Source organism: Carettochelys insculpta, chromosome 7 (assembly GCF_033958435.1).
Source record: "Carettochelys insculpta isolate YL-2023 chromosome 7, ASM3395843v1, whole genome shotgun sequence".
In the NCBI taxonomy this organism is placed as follows: Eukaryota; Metazoa; Chordata; order Testudines; family Carettochelyidae; genus Carettochelys; species Carettochelys insculpta.
In genome coordinates this window covers 16127273-16146771 of record NC_134143.1, presented here as the reverse complement: position 1 = coordinate 16146771, position 19499 = coordinate 16127273, and the positions used below count along the sequence as shown (strand labels likewise).

General features: G+C 42.3%; 1 protein-coding gene across 1 annotated transcript; it reads right to left on the bottom strand.

Annotated features, from left to right (window-relative positions):
• Positions 1-2829: 2829 nt before the first annotated feature.
• On the bottom strand, positions 2830-19217 carry PPIF (peptidylprolyl isomerase F). The gene is made up of 6 exons (XM_075000065.1): positions 19044-19217; positions 15032-15062; positions 13489-13577; positions 7734-7830; positions 6753-6828; positions 2830-5563 (listed from the first exon to the last, which is right to left on the bottom strand). Exons 1-6 carry the CDS (start codon positions 19179-19181, stop codon positions 5428-5430), a joined length of 567 nt encoding a protein of 188 aa, XP_074856166.1. The 5' UTR covers positions 19182-19217; the 3' UTR covers positions 2830-5427.
• Between the last annotated feature and the right edge of the window lie 282 nt (positions 19218-19499).

Genomic DNA, 19499 nt, shown 5'->3' with positions numbered 1-19499 from the left:
TCTCCCACGTTGTGGCAGCTGTCAGTGATGCTGCAACTGTATCTTTAGTCCTCCCCTTATCACACCCAACGTGCTTTCCAGTTAGGGAATTTGCCTTCTCAGTACATTTAGAAAACTGCATGAGGTGGGGTTTTAAATCTCACAATGTTAAGTTGATCAGCAGTCATGTTACGCATTAGGATGCTTTTAAACGGTTGCTATTGAAATAAGAACCCAAACTGTCTTTAAAGGTCCCACAACAGCTACAGCAACGGATATCTTCTAAGCACCTAATACAGCTATGAACTAGGGCTTGCCCATTCAAGAAAGTTGCTGTGGTTTATCCTAAGATGCAAAATTAAACTGATATGGTGCAACTGGTGTGTGGACAGTCTGTTTCCAGTCTGAGTCCACTGCAAGAGGTTTAAGGTAACTAAAAATCAGCATATACCTACAGGAATCAGCACCAATTTAATTGTAAGCAATTAAGCTGCTCAAATGTAGTGGATACTCTTCACATCTGAAAATAAAGCAAACTTTTATTTAGGTACACCAATTTAGAGAGGTTTGAAAATTTTCACACCCATGTTAGCTTCTACCATGCTGACTTCCTATTTAAAGGCTATGTTTGTACATAAATATTAGATCACGATAATTCCATTAATTACCTGTAACAGCTAATATTTTTAATTGACTTTACATAATCATTCCTTTGTTTTCCAGTCATTTGTAAGTGCAGAGCTGAATTTATCTTGCCACAGGAATATTTGGGCAGAGGAGAGTCTCAACTAGTAGCACACATGCTTTGGTGTTTCAGGAAGACTAATTTGCCGAAGAGGAGAAAAATTAATGAAATTGACTGGGAAGAAAATATCAACTGAAAAACATGAATGAAAATTTGGAGTTCACTAGGTGGCCAAAAATAAAGCCACAATTCTACAATTTAGAAGAGAAGATTTGGCAGAGGGAGTGGGGGAGAGGGGAGGCTGATAACAATTTAGAAATAAAGAAGCAATATAGAATAAATGGGGAAAAGAGGAAATCACTATAGATTACAAGCTATGAATTATAGAAAAATCAACAAGTGAAGCTGAAGCTACATGGGGGAAAATAGTCCTGGCTAGCAGGTCTGAGCACAGTTAAGGAGTTTTGTATATTATGTACAAAAGAAAGCTTGGCAATGATATAGACTAGCAAACCAATCTAACAGCTTTCACTGACAAAACAACAAGCCTTGGGGATAATGGGGAAGCAGCAGATTTGTCGTATCTAGACTTCAGTAAGGCATTTGATAAAGTCCCACATGACCTTCTCAAACTAAGGAAATATAACCTGGATGGAGCTACTATAAGATGGGTGCATAACTGGTTGGATCATCATTCCCAAAGAGTAGTTATCAGTGATCTCCAGTCATGCCGTAAGGAATAGAAAGTAGGGGGAACATTACTCATAAAATTTATTCCACACATGGATGAGAAAAGCATAGTAGTGAGCAATGAGGCATATGCAGATGTTGCAGCTGAGGGGAGGGGAACTTGAAGGCACATTTGCTGTCAGCTGGAGGTTCTCTGCTGATCAGCTGGGCAGCATTTGAGTGTCTCCTGTGGCCATCCAAGTGCTCAGCTTACAGGGAACACTGGCTAACTAGTGAGTGGGATGAGGAAGGTGATTTTACCACTTCATGTGACAGTGGAGAGACAGGTATTGCAATACTGCATCAAGTTCGGGGCCCATATTTTAAAGAGGTTGTTGAAAAATTGAAGACTGTGCAAAAAATGTAATTTGGAGGCAGGTGAAAAATTCTTTACCTCCAGATAGTATATTCCGGTAAATAAACAAGACTGAAGGCTGAGAGGTGACTGATTATAGCACGAGTACCTTCACAGGGGGAAGAACCCACTGGATCTTTTTAATTTAACAGAGAAAGGCATAACAAAGAACCAATGACCAGAAGCTAAATCAGACCAATTTCAAATGAAAAAGCTGGCACTACTTTAAACAAAAAACTAGTGAGTGATTAACAACTGGAACAAATTGCTAGGGGAAGCTATGGATTCTCCATTTCTTGGAATCTCCAGATCCCTACTGGAGGCCCTTCTGGAAGAATCAAAGAATTATTGAGCTCAGTACAGGACAAATAGGAACATAGAAATTGTTAGAATGAATGACCAGTAAATGAGTTCACAAGGTTTATTTTAATTTCCGGGCCTGAAGAACACTGCCACTCAAAAGCTGTGTAAAATTAGGGGTAATATTTCTTGACACTGTGTGCTAAGTGGTGGACTATCCAGTGTCACATGCAGAATATGGAATCCATCCTTCACAGCCTAGCACGTGGGTCTGAAAAGGTGACTGAAACCTGTACCAAAGCATCTTACGTAGGACTGTGCAGTTAGCATTGTATTGTGTGGAGCAGAGCAATACTAGGACAAGTTGCCATATTCCCAGAAAGCCCTCTCCTGAATACATGAGAAAAAAGGAGCCCACATGATCACTCCTTCCCTAGCTTAAGAGGAGATGAGCAACTCCCCCTTTTTGTTAGGAAGGATTCAGGAAGAAACATGACCCCTGCCTTCTCACACACTCCTCCCCCAATCCCCTGCCATATCTCCCTGACAGAGGGAGGTTAAGCAGCAAACAAAAGCACTCCCATTAACACAATGTCCCTCATAACCTTTCACACTGGCTTCTGTATGAGAGTCAGGACCTCAGTGCCATGTTTGCTTTGCAGCTGCGTGTCTATTAAATGAAGAAGCCTCAACTCTGAGGACCATTCAGCCACCTGAAAAAGGGGAACTTCAGAGAAAAGCACACAGAGTACAACACAATCAAACCATGATATTTCAACTGTTCACATGCCAGCTTTTAATCAACGATCACTATTACATGTGTCAGAAACAGGCTCCCCCCCGCCCCACACACACACACAAAAAAGTGTATTTAGTGGTTTTCCACATATAAATGAAGGGAACAAAACATTTTCGTAACCATCAACATTCAAATTAGTCAAAATTGTTAAAAATAATATCTAAAAATGCTTGAAGAAAACAGTGAAACCACAATAAAAACCTGTACACTCCCATTTTCTGTAAAAATTACACTTGAAATTCAATCATAGGTGCGCATACTCTTCAGTTAGCTAAAAAGACATTGATCCAGTACAAGGTACACTTTAAACTTACATGCTGTTCTACATAATGAACATTTAACTCTCATTTGATAAGAGCCTTCACATTTTGTTTTGCTTTCCAGAACAATTATTGTACCAGCCACCAAGGTGCTTCTTCCACCACTAATGCATATATTTAGCAGCTTAACTGACTCTGGAAATGGCATCATGGGGTTTTATTACCCTTATTGCTCAATGCTTCCCTGTCAGCCACATACAGTTTAAGGGAAAAAAGTATTCCCTTCAACTACCAGTCCTGAAAACTCTTGCTAGAGTCTCATCAGTACACCTGGATTCTTTCCTTCTGATGGATCCAGCCCAGTAATAATGGTTCTGTAGATGAAACCAGGATACCCCATGTTAACTGAGGCCACTTTTAACTTAGTACTGCTCATGATGATACACCAGAAAAAGCAGAATCCACCTAATCCCCAGACGGGTGGACTCTGAAGGACTAGCAAGAACAAAAAGTAAAACTTGTGTCATTTGGGACAGCATTCTAAATTCACACAGAGGACGTATTTGCTGTTATTTTTACCTCGTGAAGTTTCAGAGTAGACCTGCACTACAGATGAGATGCACTGGCATTACAAAAAAGTCACATGAGCAGTTCTGGTTCTCTCTTGGTTCTATCAAGCAAACGACTAGCACCGCAGAGCATGCTCACCAACTCTGTCTTGGTCTACATTAGGCAGGTAAGTCAACTGTAGATACACAGTTCTAGCTATGGCAGTTACGGAGCTAGAATTCACTCATCTGCTATAGACTTAACTAGATGTCTCCACACAGGGAGGTGACAGGACAAACTCTCCTGTTGAACTCCCTCACTCCTCTTGAGATTGAGAAGTACAGGAGTTGACTGCCAACCCCAGATAGCTCATTTTCAAGCATCTCAACCAGATGCACGAAGTTGAACTCAAAGATTGACCCTGATCAGGTTGATTTTCCAGATAGTCTAGACATCCCCTCAGTTTAATACAGTGTAAACCAAAACAAATTAATTTGATCAATTAACTTAGATTCAATATACTTTGTCTTAAGTTTTCCCCTTTGTTCAAGAACTAGCAACGATTCAAAGAAGAAAAATCCCTGGGTTTATGTTGCATTGTAAGCTTTGTCATCTTTCACAGAAAGACTGTTTCAGCCCATCTGGTTGCAGACACAGCCTTGGGTGTATTCACTGATTTGCCTTGTTAATTCAACTTCATGACTGCAACCAGATAGGAATGAAACCCAGCACCAAAGGAAATGCAGCACTCTTTATTTCACATTCATGAATCATTTTAACCCCAATTACAAAAATTTAAATGCAGCATCCTTAATTATTTCACTGTTGATCCTACTGTCTGAAATAGCCTGCTAATGAATTTATCCCCTGTGCCTGGCTATATTTATCAAATGCCACCTTTACATTTATTTGAAATTAAAAGGGTGCAAATATTGACTAGCCCAACTGACTACAAGATTCTCTTCCAACTATTCTGATAGCTCAAGGAACACAGCCTTTATGACAAGATTAATACTCATATGGCTGCCAGATACCATGTTGGATGACTGCAGTTCAACCTGCAAGATACTATGGGGTCCTCTAATCATGGCACCCTCTAGTTTGGTAGCTCAGGCTAATAAATACTTCAAGAAAATCCTCATTGTTCTCAGTAAATAAAACTATGTAACAGTGTAAAAAGTAGGGCCAAGAGAAATTGAAAACGTGGACCCTCTAGACCAAAGGGGAGCAAACTACAGCCCATGGACCACATCCAGCCTGTTGGACCCTTCACTCCCACAGGGGAGTGGGGTAAGGACAGATAGGTTTGCTGGGAGCAGCCAGCTGAACTCCCAGGCAGTGCGGCAAGCAAGGCCAGCCAGCCCCCAGCCTTTCCTCTTCTGTCCCCCACGTCCCTGCAGTCACAACTCCCTCCTTGCCCGAGTTCCATGGTTGCCATGGCACGGGTGGGGAGCAGGGAGACTGGACAGTGGGCAGGGCTGTTTGGGGAGACTTGGCCTCTTCCCACCTTCCTTCCTTGGCCCGTTGGACAATTTCTGTACCCAACGCAGCTCTCAGGTCGAAGTCTTAGCCCATCCCTGTTCTAGACCCTACTCGGATTTTAAACAGGATTCCGCACATTTCTATTGTCCCTCATCATCGTATCTTCAACGAATTAGCCTAAACAGAAATAAACTCATTTTCACATCAGCAATTAACAACCCAAAGTGAAACCACAAACGTCTCTTCTCTTTTCACAGCATCTAAATTCTCCTTAGTCACAGGCGATGGGTTACAACAGCTGACCACAGTCGGTAATGACAATCTTTTTGGATGTCTTTCCAGCACTAGAGCCAAAGCTCTCGATTTTTTTCACTACTTCCATTCCTTCCTTTACACGGCCGAACACAACATGTTTTCCATCTAGCCTGGAATGTAAATAATAAATGCAAGTAAGTAATATTAGCAATACTCATACACATTGAAACTGAGGGAGGTCACTGAGTCCAGCCCCCTGCCCAAAGCAGAACCAACCCTAACTAAATCATCCCAGCCAGGACTTTTGTCAAGCAATTAACAACCCAAAGCTGGTAACATTCTGATCAACTCTTCTTTCTGAAAAGCAGAACAATACAGTGTAGGCCCTGATCCTACCAACCCTTCCTCACATGAACAAATGAACGTTAGCAGGATAACAGCTTTATCCTGAACAGTGCCCATTACTCAAATGTGAAGCACTTCAGGTTGCAAGCTGTAACTAACAATGGCAGAGGAAGATGGAGGTAGAAGAGATGAGGTATAGTCAGCGTGGAAGGGCTGGGGAAAGGTCTTAAACACTGGAGCAAAGCATACTGATATGAGAACACAGATGACAGGAGCAGCAGAGATAGATATCTGAACAACTAGGCCTGTTCTAAGTGGGACAATCCAAAGCTCACTGAAGTCAACAAAAGTCTCTCCTGCATACAAATGCATCTGAATCAGGTATTTCAGGGGTAAGTCAGCACAGCGTCTAGTGAACCAAACAGGTCTCACAGACTAGAAGTCCTGGTATTGACCATCTCACTTAGCCTTTCTTTCTGTCTCCCCTTGTCAGTAAGAATTCTTCATATCACAGAGCTAGTGAGACTGTCATGGACTATCACAAAGCAGAGGCGAAAGCATACATCGCGTTCATTAATGTCCTGCAGTTTTGTAAAACATCTTAATACACTTACAGGATTGTCGTAATTACATGTGGGGCATGAACCTTTAGCTAACCAAGACTGTAGATTTTCTAACTCATGTAACGCTTAGTGAAGTAGTCCCAGAGTCAGAATCACTTATAACTCCTCTAAAAAAAGGGAGAGATGTTCAAACATGCCACGCAGAGCAGTCATCCCATTTACCTGCTGAAGACAGCAAGAACTGATGCCTTCATTTAGTGACAGAAAAAATAGCCAGCTTATTGGAGCCATTCAAATACACAGAGCAACATAATCAACTCTCTCCTTTCCGTCTTCTGTTTCCTCCCACCGCCCCAAACATAGAAAGACTTGCAATGACAAAGCAAGTCATGCAGACTCACGTTTAAAAACTGCAGATAAGCGTGACTACCTCTTTCTGCAGAAAACTTACCAGTCAGTTTTAGCCGTGCAAATGAAGAACTGAGATCCATTTGTATTGGGGCCAGCATTGGCCATTGAGAGTACACCTGCAAAAACATGAGTCTGTTAGAAATGTTTTCCTCTTAAAAGCATGCCACAGACCAAATACACTTTTCCGATGCACATGTAAGTCTAGTAGAGATGTAGGATAGGTGGGAGGTACGCTCTCTCATGTGGGCTGCTAATTTCTCATCCTTCCTTTCTCCTATCCCCTCTCCTTGAGCAATGGTAGCATGGCCAATTCATTTGTCTTTGGCATCTCCTAGCTTGAAACATCTACTGTGGCTTGCATAGTGAACAGAGGAAACCAAAGCTGACTTGGTCCCCATGATAAACGGAACAGCCTGATATGCTAGAATTGCATAGTCACTTCCTAAGAGTATGTTCCTAGATGATGGGGATATTCCCTCACACTCCCACATCTCTTTTGTCTACATAGAGTTATAAGTGGTCTGCTGATAAAAATCAATCTTTTGGCCAAAAGCTTCTGTGGTTTCTTCCACACCATGTAGCTGGGGGTACAGGCAACGTCATGGCAACTAGTCACACAGACCCACAATCACTCTGAGTAAAAACTGAAGTCTGGCTAATTTTTTTGTTTTGTGAATTTCCTAACAACTACATTACAGAATTGTTCCATGTTTGGGGCTGTTTGTAAAAAGCCTAAGGCAATAATGTTCTAGTCTATGATCGTTAGCACAGCATTCACATAAAGCAACCTGCAAGTAACAGGTGTAATTAATCTGTCAGCCATCATAGGCAGTCTACAAGGTAACTGTATATTGGCACAGCTGAACTAGTTACCTCTCACTCTGACACCATCACAGCGACCTTTGTGTAATGAACAAATACCACACTCACAGCAAACATACACTCCTTAAAAATATTTCATTTTCTACAGGTAACCACCATTACAGGTAACTTAGAAGGGAAGTGAGATAAGTTTATTTACCAGGTCCAACATGTTTAAGTATGAAATTCTCATCTGGAAATCGACTGCCATAAATGGATTTTCCTCCTGTGCCATTGTGGTTGGTAAAGTCCCCACCCTGAAACATAAAGGGTGCATTTTTTTAAAACTAATACACAGATAGCATTTTATACTAGAACTAGCACTATTAAAGAGACATGTAGCATTGCATATAATTTACATTTCACATGCAGGTGCAAAGGAATTACATGTTGTTATACCTTTGGGCCTGATATGACTGTTGTCATCCAACATGACATGCTAAACAAGGCTCAGAGTTTGGTATACAGAGACCTCACTCTGGTCAGTACTACAGCAACACATTTTTTAAAATGTTAAAGTTTTTATTAGAGATATGAGAAAGAAAAAACCAGTTAACACATCTGACAAAGTATTTGAATTTTCGTTTTAAGAACATCCTTGTCCTTCAGTTGTCAAGAGTCTCTGAAAGAAAAAACAAACGTTGTTTGACAGTCTTTTAGACGATATTAAAAAGATAGAAATAATTGTCCCTTTTGTGGCAAGACAGTAGCTGAGATAGGACTGGATGTTTAACAACAGCTCCAGCCTGTTTCCTAGAAGCTAAAACAAGAGAAGAGAAAAAGAAAAGCAAAGATCAAGCATGCAGGTTCTGTGTTCGGCCAACCTTTACTTGCCATTTTACTGTCAGAAAAAACAAAAATACAGCACACTCTATTAGCCACTCCGAGACCTGGTAAACTCATACTAGCAACGGAGAACTTAGGGCAGGCAAGAGAAGAAATAAAGTGAAGAGAAAAGACACATGGGGTGGGGAGGTAGAGCACTTGCGAAGTTTCACATCCCAGCCGGAACTTGCAATCTAGCCAGACACACTAAAGGTGGTGATGCCATTTGAATCTCTCCCCCCCTGGCTTGGCCAGGATTAGAGCGATTAAGAACAGGGCTGTTGATAGCCTTTGCTGGGCCCTGGGCAAGGTATGTGGGAGGGTCTCAGCTGGAAGGGGCAGGGCCAGGAGCAGCCAGTGCTCACCATCACCTGGACTGCACAGGACTACAGTGGTGAATTAAAGGGCTCAGGGCACCGGCTGCTGCAGTAGCAGAAGTGGTGACCTGGGGCCTTTTTAATCACTAGGCTCTGGTACAACTACCTCCTTGGACCGCCCCACCCCCCCGCCCCACCCCTCCAATCAGCAGCTCTGGTGAAGCCTCAAAAGTGATGGTGTGGATCCCAGGTTTCCAGCAGCCTGAATCATGAACCTTGCTCCTGTCCTGTCTGTCTCCTAGTCAGGAGCCGTCATCAGGCAGGTCCTTCTGATTATTTTCCTCCAAAAGGCCTCTCACCATTTATTATAGTTTCTTGTAAAATTTGTTACAAGTTTTCACTCACTTTTTCCACAGCTGAGTTCACAATTAGGACAGATTTGCAAGCAAGAAAGTCCCCAACAGATATTTCATTCATGTCATTTGTTGATTATGCAGTACTGGCAGACTTCCTACCCATAGTGGAAAAAGATTCAGATACTGTGGGAGTCTTAATCCAAAAGTTTTGCTTTTGTAGTTTTAAACTTGGAAATTAAATCTGATTTTAGCCACAACTAGAGCTGAATGGGAGTTTTCAGCGACACACAGCTGATTCATGCCACAGTTTCTTTTGTAGGACAAAAATTGTTAGGCAATTAATCCTAAATCATAGGATCGCATCATTTGTCATATGTCCAACCTGTTTTACCTGCCTTATAATTACCATGGTCTGGATGCTCTTGGGGACACAGAAAGAGACTTGTTATGTATACACAGTGCCAGAAACACAAACTGATCCTTGCAAACAGCATGTTAGAAACCATTAGGACAGGGATAGACAACAAAACAGAAGATATCATAATGCCAGTCTACAAACCAACACCTTGAATACTGTGTCCAACTCTTTAAAACTCATCTCAAAAAGGGCACAGTAGAACCGGACAAGGTTCACAGCAGGGTAACAAAAGACGATGCAGTATAGAAAACAGCTTCCATACGAGCAGACTCGAAAAAATTAAAGCCCTTAGAAGAGGGACAACTAAGGGAGGTCTAAAAAAAGTTATGACTAGCATGGAGAAAGTAACTAGAGAACTGTTATTTAGCCAGGCTCTCCTGATAAAATTAATAGGTGGCAGTTTTAATAGAATCACTTTTTCAAACAGGCAACAAGCCTTTACCTTGGGATGTTGGAACGGCCTAAAGTATAACTAGTTTCACAAAAAGACTGGATGAGTTCATGGCAAATACACCTATTAATTGCTATTAGCCAAGATGGACAGATGCAGTCCAATGCTATACAGGGAACTCTAAAACAACTGACAACAAGAAGTGGGGAGTAGAAGGTAGGAGTGGATCACTTTATAATTATGCTGTATATTTCCCCTCAAGTTCCGGCACGGGCCATTATTGCCGATAAGATATTGGGCAAAATGGACCACGGTCTAACCCAGTTTGGCAGCTCATGTTATTCTGAATCATAATATTGTATATGACATTCACTTTTTCAAGACTGCAACAATTATGGGTGGAGAATTTTGTCTTAGTTCTTATAGCAATTCCTCAAGACGCATCTGAACAATAATGATTACAGAAAAAAAACTAAAAAAAGAGTATAATAGGCTAAACGAAGTGGCCAGTTGCAATTATTGCTCCCGATGGCACGAGTTCCATTTGTTGGGTTATGATTTTACTCTGCCTTGTCTCATCCCATCCGCCTATTACATTTCACCTGTTAGATTAAGTTTTGCCACAAGGACTGTAACGTCCTATGGGTGTGTCTACACTAGGAACTAACTTCAAACTTAACTTTGAAGTTAGGGCCTACTTTGAAATAGCCAGAGGAGAGTCTACACACTTTTTCCCTTACTTCAAAGTTAACTATGAAGTAGGGAGCCCGGGAATGGAGTAATGGCCTCCTTCAAAGTAGAGCGTGTAGATGCTCAACTTCAAAATTGCTTACTTCAAAGTTACTTTTCTAGTGTAGACACAGCCTATATGTTTGTACAGTGAACACAAAGGGCCCCCGATTTGCTTGGCCTCTATTGTAATAAAAACATTAAAACTACTGCAAATTCTGTATTTCTGGCCAGAGAGAGAGTCTATTTTTTGTTTGGGAGACAAGTGAGACTCAAGAAACAACCAGCATCCTCATTAGAAGTTCACTTTTCCCTGCTCAAATCATACAGTGGCACATCTTCAGGAAGAGACTGGGCGGGACTCTTGGCTAAAAGCAACTGCTGTTGAGAGATCAATTGCTTCCTATCCTACTCTCCAAACTCAGCTCAGTAATAGAAACTAGGTCTCCTCAGAGACTCCATCTTGCATCTACCAGTATTCAACAGTACACCCAGGAATCATCATATATTCTCCATATACAACAATACCACATTCTCTCACAGCAGAAGTATGAAATCCAGCGCTATAAGGTGTTATTTGTAAATCATTCGTTTTCAGGTCATATCAGCTTGTGGCACACTGTTCTAATTAAAATACACAGAAAAACAAAACATTAGGAATCAAAGGAAAAACTAAGATTTGTCATATATAATTAAAAGATTCTTCCCTTCAGGTCTAATCTGCCTGCCAAACTACTGCCATGTTCATCTTTAGTTTAAAGCACTGTACCAAATGGAAAAAAACAACATTTAAGCAAAATACAGGCAAAAGGTTATGCTGAATTTTGCTCCTTGTTCAGGATACCAGTTCATTTGTAATTCACAGATTAAGAATATTTTGCAAACAATAAATGTACAATCTTTTTTTAAAAAAAAGTTTCAGCATAATGTATTTGATACTTCATTTAAGCAACCAATTAGGCTTTAACAGCTCTGACAATATATTCTGGTCACATGTCCCCGAGACCATTAAACTGTTCTGAAGCAGTGGAGACATGTCCCAAAATTTTATTCCTGAGCAGAACGCTGCAGTATGTCAGGACCCACACCCCACTTCTATTTTGTAAGGCAAATAGGTATGTTGTGACTTACAGCCAGATTAAACCTCTCATGTTACCCAAATGGACACTGACAGTTACCTTGTTCTGAAATACTTGAGATTCCTGACCTGAAAAGTTCTCTTTGGAACAGATATGGCTGATACCACATGCCTGCATCCCTCTCCTCTCCCAAAACACAAACATGAGTTTCGGAGAGTGAAGCTGCGGCTCCTGACCATGGAACTGGAGTAAGTGTTATGTTTGATCTGTCTTTTGTTTCTGAAGACAGTTTGATGAGACTCTGGGCCCATGTATATAGGTCAGGTGACATGGCTCTGTCTGTGTATTAGTAAGGATTAGGTGGCTGGGGCCTTTAGTTCTTTGCATGCTATTAGTATTTGAAGTGTTAGCTGTTAATTCCTCCTTGATAGCAAATAAGTAGAGCTGAGCAGCATGTGGTATTGTTACTCTCCAGCGTCAACCTAAATCAGCCAAAAACTCAGGACCTTGCAGGTTGCTCTGAGAAAACGGCAGGTTGTTCCAGAAAAACATGGTAACCGAGTCAGATGTTTCATGGATGCAATCCTACTACACTGCCACGCTGACTAGCTTGCATGGGCTTGTGAATTACTGAGAACACAGAATCACAAGATCATAAATGCCTGTGTGTCAGTGTGTTGATGGGACATGCCTGGAGGGATCAGTCACAGATGACTGAATCAAACTGGAAAATGAAATGCATTACTCCTTCATGAGCTGCGTGTAATGTGTGGAAAGAAAATGCTGGTAACTGGGTTTTCAATATGCAACATGCATGTTGGAGGTCTTGTGCAGCCAGTTATAAGTCATCAGCTTCTAAAAGCTGCAGAGAGTTTTCTAATACAATTACTATTGCACCCACGGGGACAATTCTTTTGTACACCTTCATGGTGGATAAAGATGAAGCAAGCATCAGAATGGATGACTATGGCTGCTCAGGGACCATGATGTGATCACACCGAGTATAGGCAAACAAGCCAGCTCTGACCAGTAAAATGTACAGACTTAGTGCTGCAAAAGGACTGATTTTCCAAAGGTGGGGTATGTTCCATTTGCGTCAACTGCAATGAACAGATCCATACTGTCATGCAGAGCAGTGTGGAAGGTTAACACAGCATCCCTACAAAACAAATAGGTGATTCGTCTCTTTTCTACAGGCATACAAACACTATTTTAACCAGGATCAGTGTCACTGAAAAACCAGTGTGGGTGGTCTTCTCTCCCCACCCCTCCACCACTTCCCCATGAGGTTTTCATAAAGAAATCTGATTGTTTTCTTTTAAATGCCTATGTAACAACAGCAAGTATAATACAGCCTAACAAGATGTTGTCAGCCTAGAAAGAAGGGGTATCTTGTTCTGGTATATGTTACATGATGCTGATTACAATTCTAATCAGAGACTGTTCTCCTCACAAAGAGCCATTTTGCTGCATGCACCCCTTGTTAAACACACATCACTGCACACAAGCACAGATCCCAAAAGCCAGGGTTTCAAAATCTGCCTGGCATTTGCATTTACTTGTACAAAAGGTAGTGCTACACCACAGCTAGAGAGACAGGACCAGAAATACAAAGCACATTGTCATACCCTCTTTCTGTTGTTAAGAGGTTCCACAGCAAAATTACGTAAAAGTCATGTTAAACTTGCACTCTCATACAAATAAAAACCATTCTTAAGATATCAGAATTCAGCATACTGAATTAGTCATAATATTTTTCACAAAGTAAGGGTCTGGTGAAAATACAACAAGTTACATTACCTGGCACATAAATGAGGGAATCACTCTGTGAAATGTGGATCCTTTATACCCGAAACCCTTTTCACCGGTACAAAGAGCTCTGAAATTTTCTGAAAAAAAAAAAAAAGATATATATATGAAATACGATTGAATAATGGTAATATTATATAATACCCTATAAGCAAATTAAAATAAATTGCAGAGTAATTTAGGTCCCATATCATTAGAAAAATTTGTTTTATCTTGTTTCTTAAGTTTAATGCCCAGCAAGAGAATAAGTGCTATTACGGTTTTTTGTTTTTTTTGTTTTTTTAAATTCTTGTATCTTGCATACTTAAGAGCTTTGTATTAGCAAAAGGTGCTGGTTAGAGCACCTTGAAGACAGAGTTTGATTACCCACGATTCAGTATTATAGTACCTGCCAGGTGTCACATTTTTGCCTTCATTTCTACAGCCTCACCTACGCTGCAGAATTTGGTTGACCAAGGAGATTACTTCAACCCAACTTCAAGTATGTACAACATAATGTAGCTCCCACCAATGTAACCCACCAACTACACCAACTTAAGTCCACTTCTGGGGGAGATGTAGAGCTTAAATTGACATATGTCAGTGCAGGGTCAGCATAGACATTGTGTTGCATACATCAACTGTTGTTGCCCCACAACAACAATCAAATAGGTGCAAGATGTCCTGGTTAGGACATGAACCACTGACGCAAGGAAAGCAGTTAGGACCCAACAGTGATTCACTTACTGCAGTGGCAGTACATTAAAATTGGCCAACTTTATTTTGTAGTGGAGATTTGCTCTTCATCTTAGCTTGAAGGACCCCTCCCCCCAGAAGTAAAAGTTCCATCTCCATGGCTTTTCCACCTTCGCTCCTGCTACTAGTTGTGAAAGCGCTACATTTCCTGTGGGTATTTGTTTACTATTACTTGGACCAAGACAACCAATGCATAGACTAATGTCGGAAGAGATTATACAGCCTGACCTCATGCACACGGTAGGCAACAGACCCTCAGTCCATCCATTCCTGTAAGAGACCCCTAACCTCTAGCTGAGTTACATAAGCCCTTGAATCATGCTTGAAAGACTTCATATTCACAAGGATCACTGAACAGCCTTCAAAGAAAAACTTTTGAACACTAATAAGGTAGGCAGATTGAAACCAGCTTAGAGGTGCATGGGAGACAGCATTTTTCCAATTACCAACCTCCCAAAGCATACTGTCCCTATTCCACAATTCCTCCAACTTGCAGTTGCTTTGGATTTCAGTGAAATAAATGCATACTTTATTAAACATTTTAGTCCAGTATTTGAAACCAACAGACATTTGCCTGTGCATGAATGTTAACCTGTCAGAGGAAAAAACATGGAAAAAAACCGTGATGAAATCTTAGTGAATATTTTTCTATTTTCAAACTATTGAGCTACATTAAAGCTTCTCAAAAGCTTTAGTTTTGAATCACATTGGAGGAGAAAATGCATTTTTTCCCCTTAGACAGCTCTAACCTCAATCTTAAAATCACGAAGCACAAAACTTTCCAGATAAATTTTCTTACCAGCTGTCTTTGGAACCACATCAGCTTTCAGCTGTTTAAAAAGGAGAGAGAAGAAAAAGTCAGTTGTGATACAACAAAAGACACAGCAAAAAAGTTAAGATACCTACATCTGTTTCATGAACTCAGCCCATTGAAAGAGGGACAGGCCTGTCCTAAGTATGACCTTATACTACCTAAAAAGCCAGGTCATGTCCTTACCAACCATTTTTAACATAGCCAGTTTCTACCATTCTGAGATATAATCTGTCGCTAAAAAAACACCTCTTCTAAAGCAACTATTTTTTTTTAAATGAGGCTTCCGTTTTAAGTGACTGACTGGACTACATTTGTATTTAACAATAATTAACAATACAACATGAACTCTGGGAAGACTTGAAAGTTTGACTGGAAAGACTAACCAAAATTACAGTAGACCCCAACTTATGAGTAGGTTGAGTTCCTGAGCAACCACAAGTAAGTCAAATTTTTCACAAGTTGCCACCTTCAGGTCCCCCGGCCCTAGCTGCGCGTGACTCCCCACTCTTATGAGTGGTGGGGAGCCAGAAAACTGACCAGCGGGGCTGCACTGGTCAGTTTCAAGTGGCAGGGAGCTGAGAACCAAGTAGCAGCGCTCGTCAGTTTCCCAGCTCCCACAAGTGGAGGGGAGCCCGGAGCCGGGCTACTGCCTTGTTCTCAGCTCCCCGTCACTCAAGATTTCAACTCTCATTATTACAAGAAATACCTCAAACATGTAAGTTAGGGGTCTACTGTACTGTGGATGATCACTGCAATTATATTACTTCCAGCAGAGATCAATCTTTGAAGCCTGCTTAAAAATAGCTAAATTGGGGAAACAGGTAGCAGAAACAGAGAAAAGAACAGACACCACACACCTAAAATTGATTCCCAAAGTCTCCACTTCCAAAAAGACTTCACCAGAAACACTTTTGTATAACCTGCAAATCCCTCAACAGCCAGCATGCATTTTTTACAACTAGTGACCAGCTGCTAAAAAAGTGTACATGATTGTTCTCAGGTACCTATTACCCCTCAACCAACTCAGACATCAAATCAGAGAAGACACAGATATCCTCATGAAGATGAATGCATTGCCATGTCCATGGAGAGAGCCTCTTGGATCTGCAAGGGCAATGGCTATTATCTTGACTGACACACCAGAGACCGTACTGGGGGCTTCCAGAGCTTAAAGACTGATCAATGAGCTCTAGCCAGGCTTTTAACAGACTCCTATTTTCTGAGGCTCAGCACAGAGGGGGACCATGTAATAGGTGCGCAACAGTTAACAGAAGTACAGTATCTAGAAGACCATGCAGCCCTGAACATGCAAGAGCCTAATTCTGGTACCCTAATAAGGTGCTCTTTATAATGCCATCCAATTGCTAAGAATGATCATATGATACCAAAGAAGACGACCCTCTATCTGATAATGAACTACAGGTTGAACCTGGTTTGAGCATTGGCCTGCTAAACCCAGGGGTTGTGAGTTCAATGCTTGAGGGGGGCCATTTAGGGATCTGGGGCAAATAGATTTTAAAAAGGTATGGTGCTTGGTCCTGCCAAGAGGGCAGGGGACTGGAATCAATGACCTCTGTCCCTTCCACTTCGATGAGGGGTGTGTGTAAATCTCATCTGGAATCAGTTAGGTCCTGAGGGCACCTGATGACAGAATTTGCTCGACCACGGTAGGTCAATATTGTCTAGCAGCATTATCAACACTACCACTGGTTACCGGGCTCTTAGAAGACATTGAGGGGTCAACTACAGCTAAACAACAGCACAGAACACTGAGATCCAGGAGCAGTGGCTGTAAACAAACTTTACAGTACTGCAGGAAGCTCCGCCATACACACAGGGGGTCATCTGGCTAATTATAATCAAGCCAATTACCAATGCTGCCAGAGAAGAGTGCTTTAGATTTGGGTAATTTACGAAGCAACACTTTCAGCAAAGATTTTGGCCACATGAAAACCCAAGTCTGAGGGAACATAGGCTACATCAAAGGAGACTTGTGGATAGGAGGGCAAGAAAGGCGGCACTGGTAAACTCTGTTAACATCAAATCAGAATGGACCAGGACAGTCTTTCTTGTCACTGTATTCTGAAGTCTTAACACCCATTTCAGTCCTTCTCCTACGCAATGTGTTCACAAAGAGGTATATATAATACCAAAACAAAAAAGCAGTCCAATAGCACTTTTTTGAAGTGATATACTGTGATTATGGATTCAGTGCTTATCATGACTATCATAGAAGTTACACGTGCCATGATTTTTCTATTTCTATAGCTTTAATGATCAAGGTTTTTCCTCTCCATGGATGATTGTGACCTAGTACAAACTTGTTGAGTGAGATTGATTAGGAACTTAACACAAAGCGTAAGAACTTGGAAAACTCTGCCAGAGGGAAAGAAAGAAAGACCAGGAACCAGAATGGTAAACTCCATTCCCTTAAGAAGAGTACAGACAGAATCCTAAAAGGTTATGGAAGTATGGAAGCTATCAAAAAGCTCAGAAACCCAGGAGAAAGGAAAAGACAACAGCTATACACCCAAAATTCTCAAGTATATTTACATAAGCTATACAGGGCTGGAGAAGTAGTTTTGGACTACTGGAATAGTATTCCTGGCATTTATTATTTTGGAAATATTTTATTTTTTGCAATTTGAGCCTAATTTTCTAGATAAATATTTTGTTTTTAATCAATTTTAAAATTCATGGTTTTTCTTCTAAAGCATTTTAGTCAGAAGTTTCCTCAGTTAAAATGTTCAATTCAAAGAGTCTTTCATTTAACACATGAAGCAAGTAACTATTCAGTTTTCAACATCATAACTTTGCAGAAGAAACTTTTGGGGACATAATTCAACAGAAGAGCGAAAAAGCAAAACCAGATGGATTATTTTCTGTGCTTGTTAACAAAGATATATTCATTCCCTGACCTTTCACAATTTTCCATCTTGCCACAATTTCTATTACCCTTTTACAAGTATTTTTTCATGGCTCACCTTAAAGAGCTTTAGCTCAAAGAAGACAAACACATCCACACCACTAAAAGCAAGGCACTGAAGAGTTCTCATGTGCCGTATCAGAGAGTGAGGAAGTTAAATAGCAGCTCCATATAGGAAGTGCAATGTTTCAGTTTCACAATGAAATTAAAGCAAAGAATCAGTATGTCTGTTGGGGGTGCAGGAAATAAAAGGGAATAAAGTGTACGTAACAGGTACTAAAACTGTAAAGCCTGAAGTTCTGTATGTTTATTGACCCTACAAAGGAAAATTTTACATTCTGGTTCCTTGAGGTTTGCTGCTCTCCCTTGGTAATCGACAAGTCTGCTCCTGTGGTACAACCTGTTGTCACTTTCAAAATCAAATGCAATGCACTCCTCTCCAGAGCTGCAATTCTGCCCACAACTTCATCAATTTAGAGCAAATCCACATACAAATAAACCCGGAACTCTGCTGCAGTCCCAAGCTGCTTTATACACTAACCACCAAACCAGATCTCTCAGAGCTCCTGCCTGGCGCTGCCTAGAGCTGGCATTTAGCAGGGGCCTGTGTGTTGAATGGCTGCACGGCCTAGCCATTAAGGTACAGGACTGGGAGTTAGCGCATCTGGGACTCTGCATGCCCAGCTGGGCCCAGACTTGCTGTGCTGCACTTAAGAGCAGAGCAAAGCACAAGGACCCGGGCGGCCAGTGACCTCTGAAGGGCAAGGCGGGAGCGCCTGGACTGTAGCATAATTTGCTATGAGAGCGACAACCGCCCTCCCTGCCCCCGTGCGCGGACACCTGGGCACTAACCAGGTGCGGGCGGAGCTGGGACAAGCCCGATGAGCACCGCGCTGCATCCCGAGGCTTCCCAACGCCCCTTCTCCTTCGCCAGCAGCAGGGACTAGCCCAAGGTCAGGCTAAGCCAGCCCCCTCCCCCATCACCACCACCGCGCACAGCCCCTGCGGGAGCCGGCGTGGGGCAGCCGAGCCTGGCCCGGCCGGACCAGGGGCACCCCGCGGAGCCGCTACCTCCAGCACGACGCGCCCCAGCGGCGTGTTGTCTGCTCCCACGTCCAGGTAGACCAGCGGGTTGGGCGGGCTGGCGGCGCAGCAGCCCCGGCTGCAGGCGAGCGGAAGCAGGCGGTGAGCTGAACGCAGCGACCACATGTTGGCGAAGCCGAGGGAGGAACCACCGCGCGGCCGCCTTTATAGCCTCCGCAGCGCCCCTACAGGCGGGACGCGCCCGCGACTGCAGGGCGGGGGCTCCTCCAGGCAGGGAGGAGCCAGGTAGGAGGAGGGCGGAGCGGGGGAACAGGTTCTTCCCCCTGCGTGCCTTGTCCCTAGGCACCGCCCAGCGCGGCCCCCATCCGGCCACAGCCCTCTCCTAGCCCAGGAGTGTGCAAAGTAGGGGGCAGGCTCCCTTGGGGGCGCAGCACAATGGGCGGCAGGGTCTGGGGCTCATCCAGCTCAGAAAAAACATTGAAA

Excerpts from the sequence above, each read along its gene's own strand:
- PPIF (XM_075000065.1), bottom strand. The coding sequence starts at position 19,181 with ATGTGGTCGCTGCGTTCAGCTCACCGCCTGCTTCCGCTCGCCTGCAGC. Across the intron at positions 13,578-15,031 it reads TGTGGTTCCAAAGACAGCTG|AAAATTTCAGAGCTCTTTGT; the intron begins GTAAGAAAATTT and ends TTTTTTTTTCAG. Across the intron at positions 6,829-7,733 it reads ACTTAAACATGTTGGACCTG|GTGTACTCTCAATGGCCAAT; the intron begins GTAAATAAACTT and ends ATGTTTTTGCAG.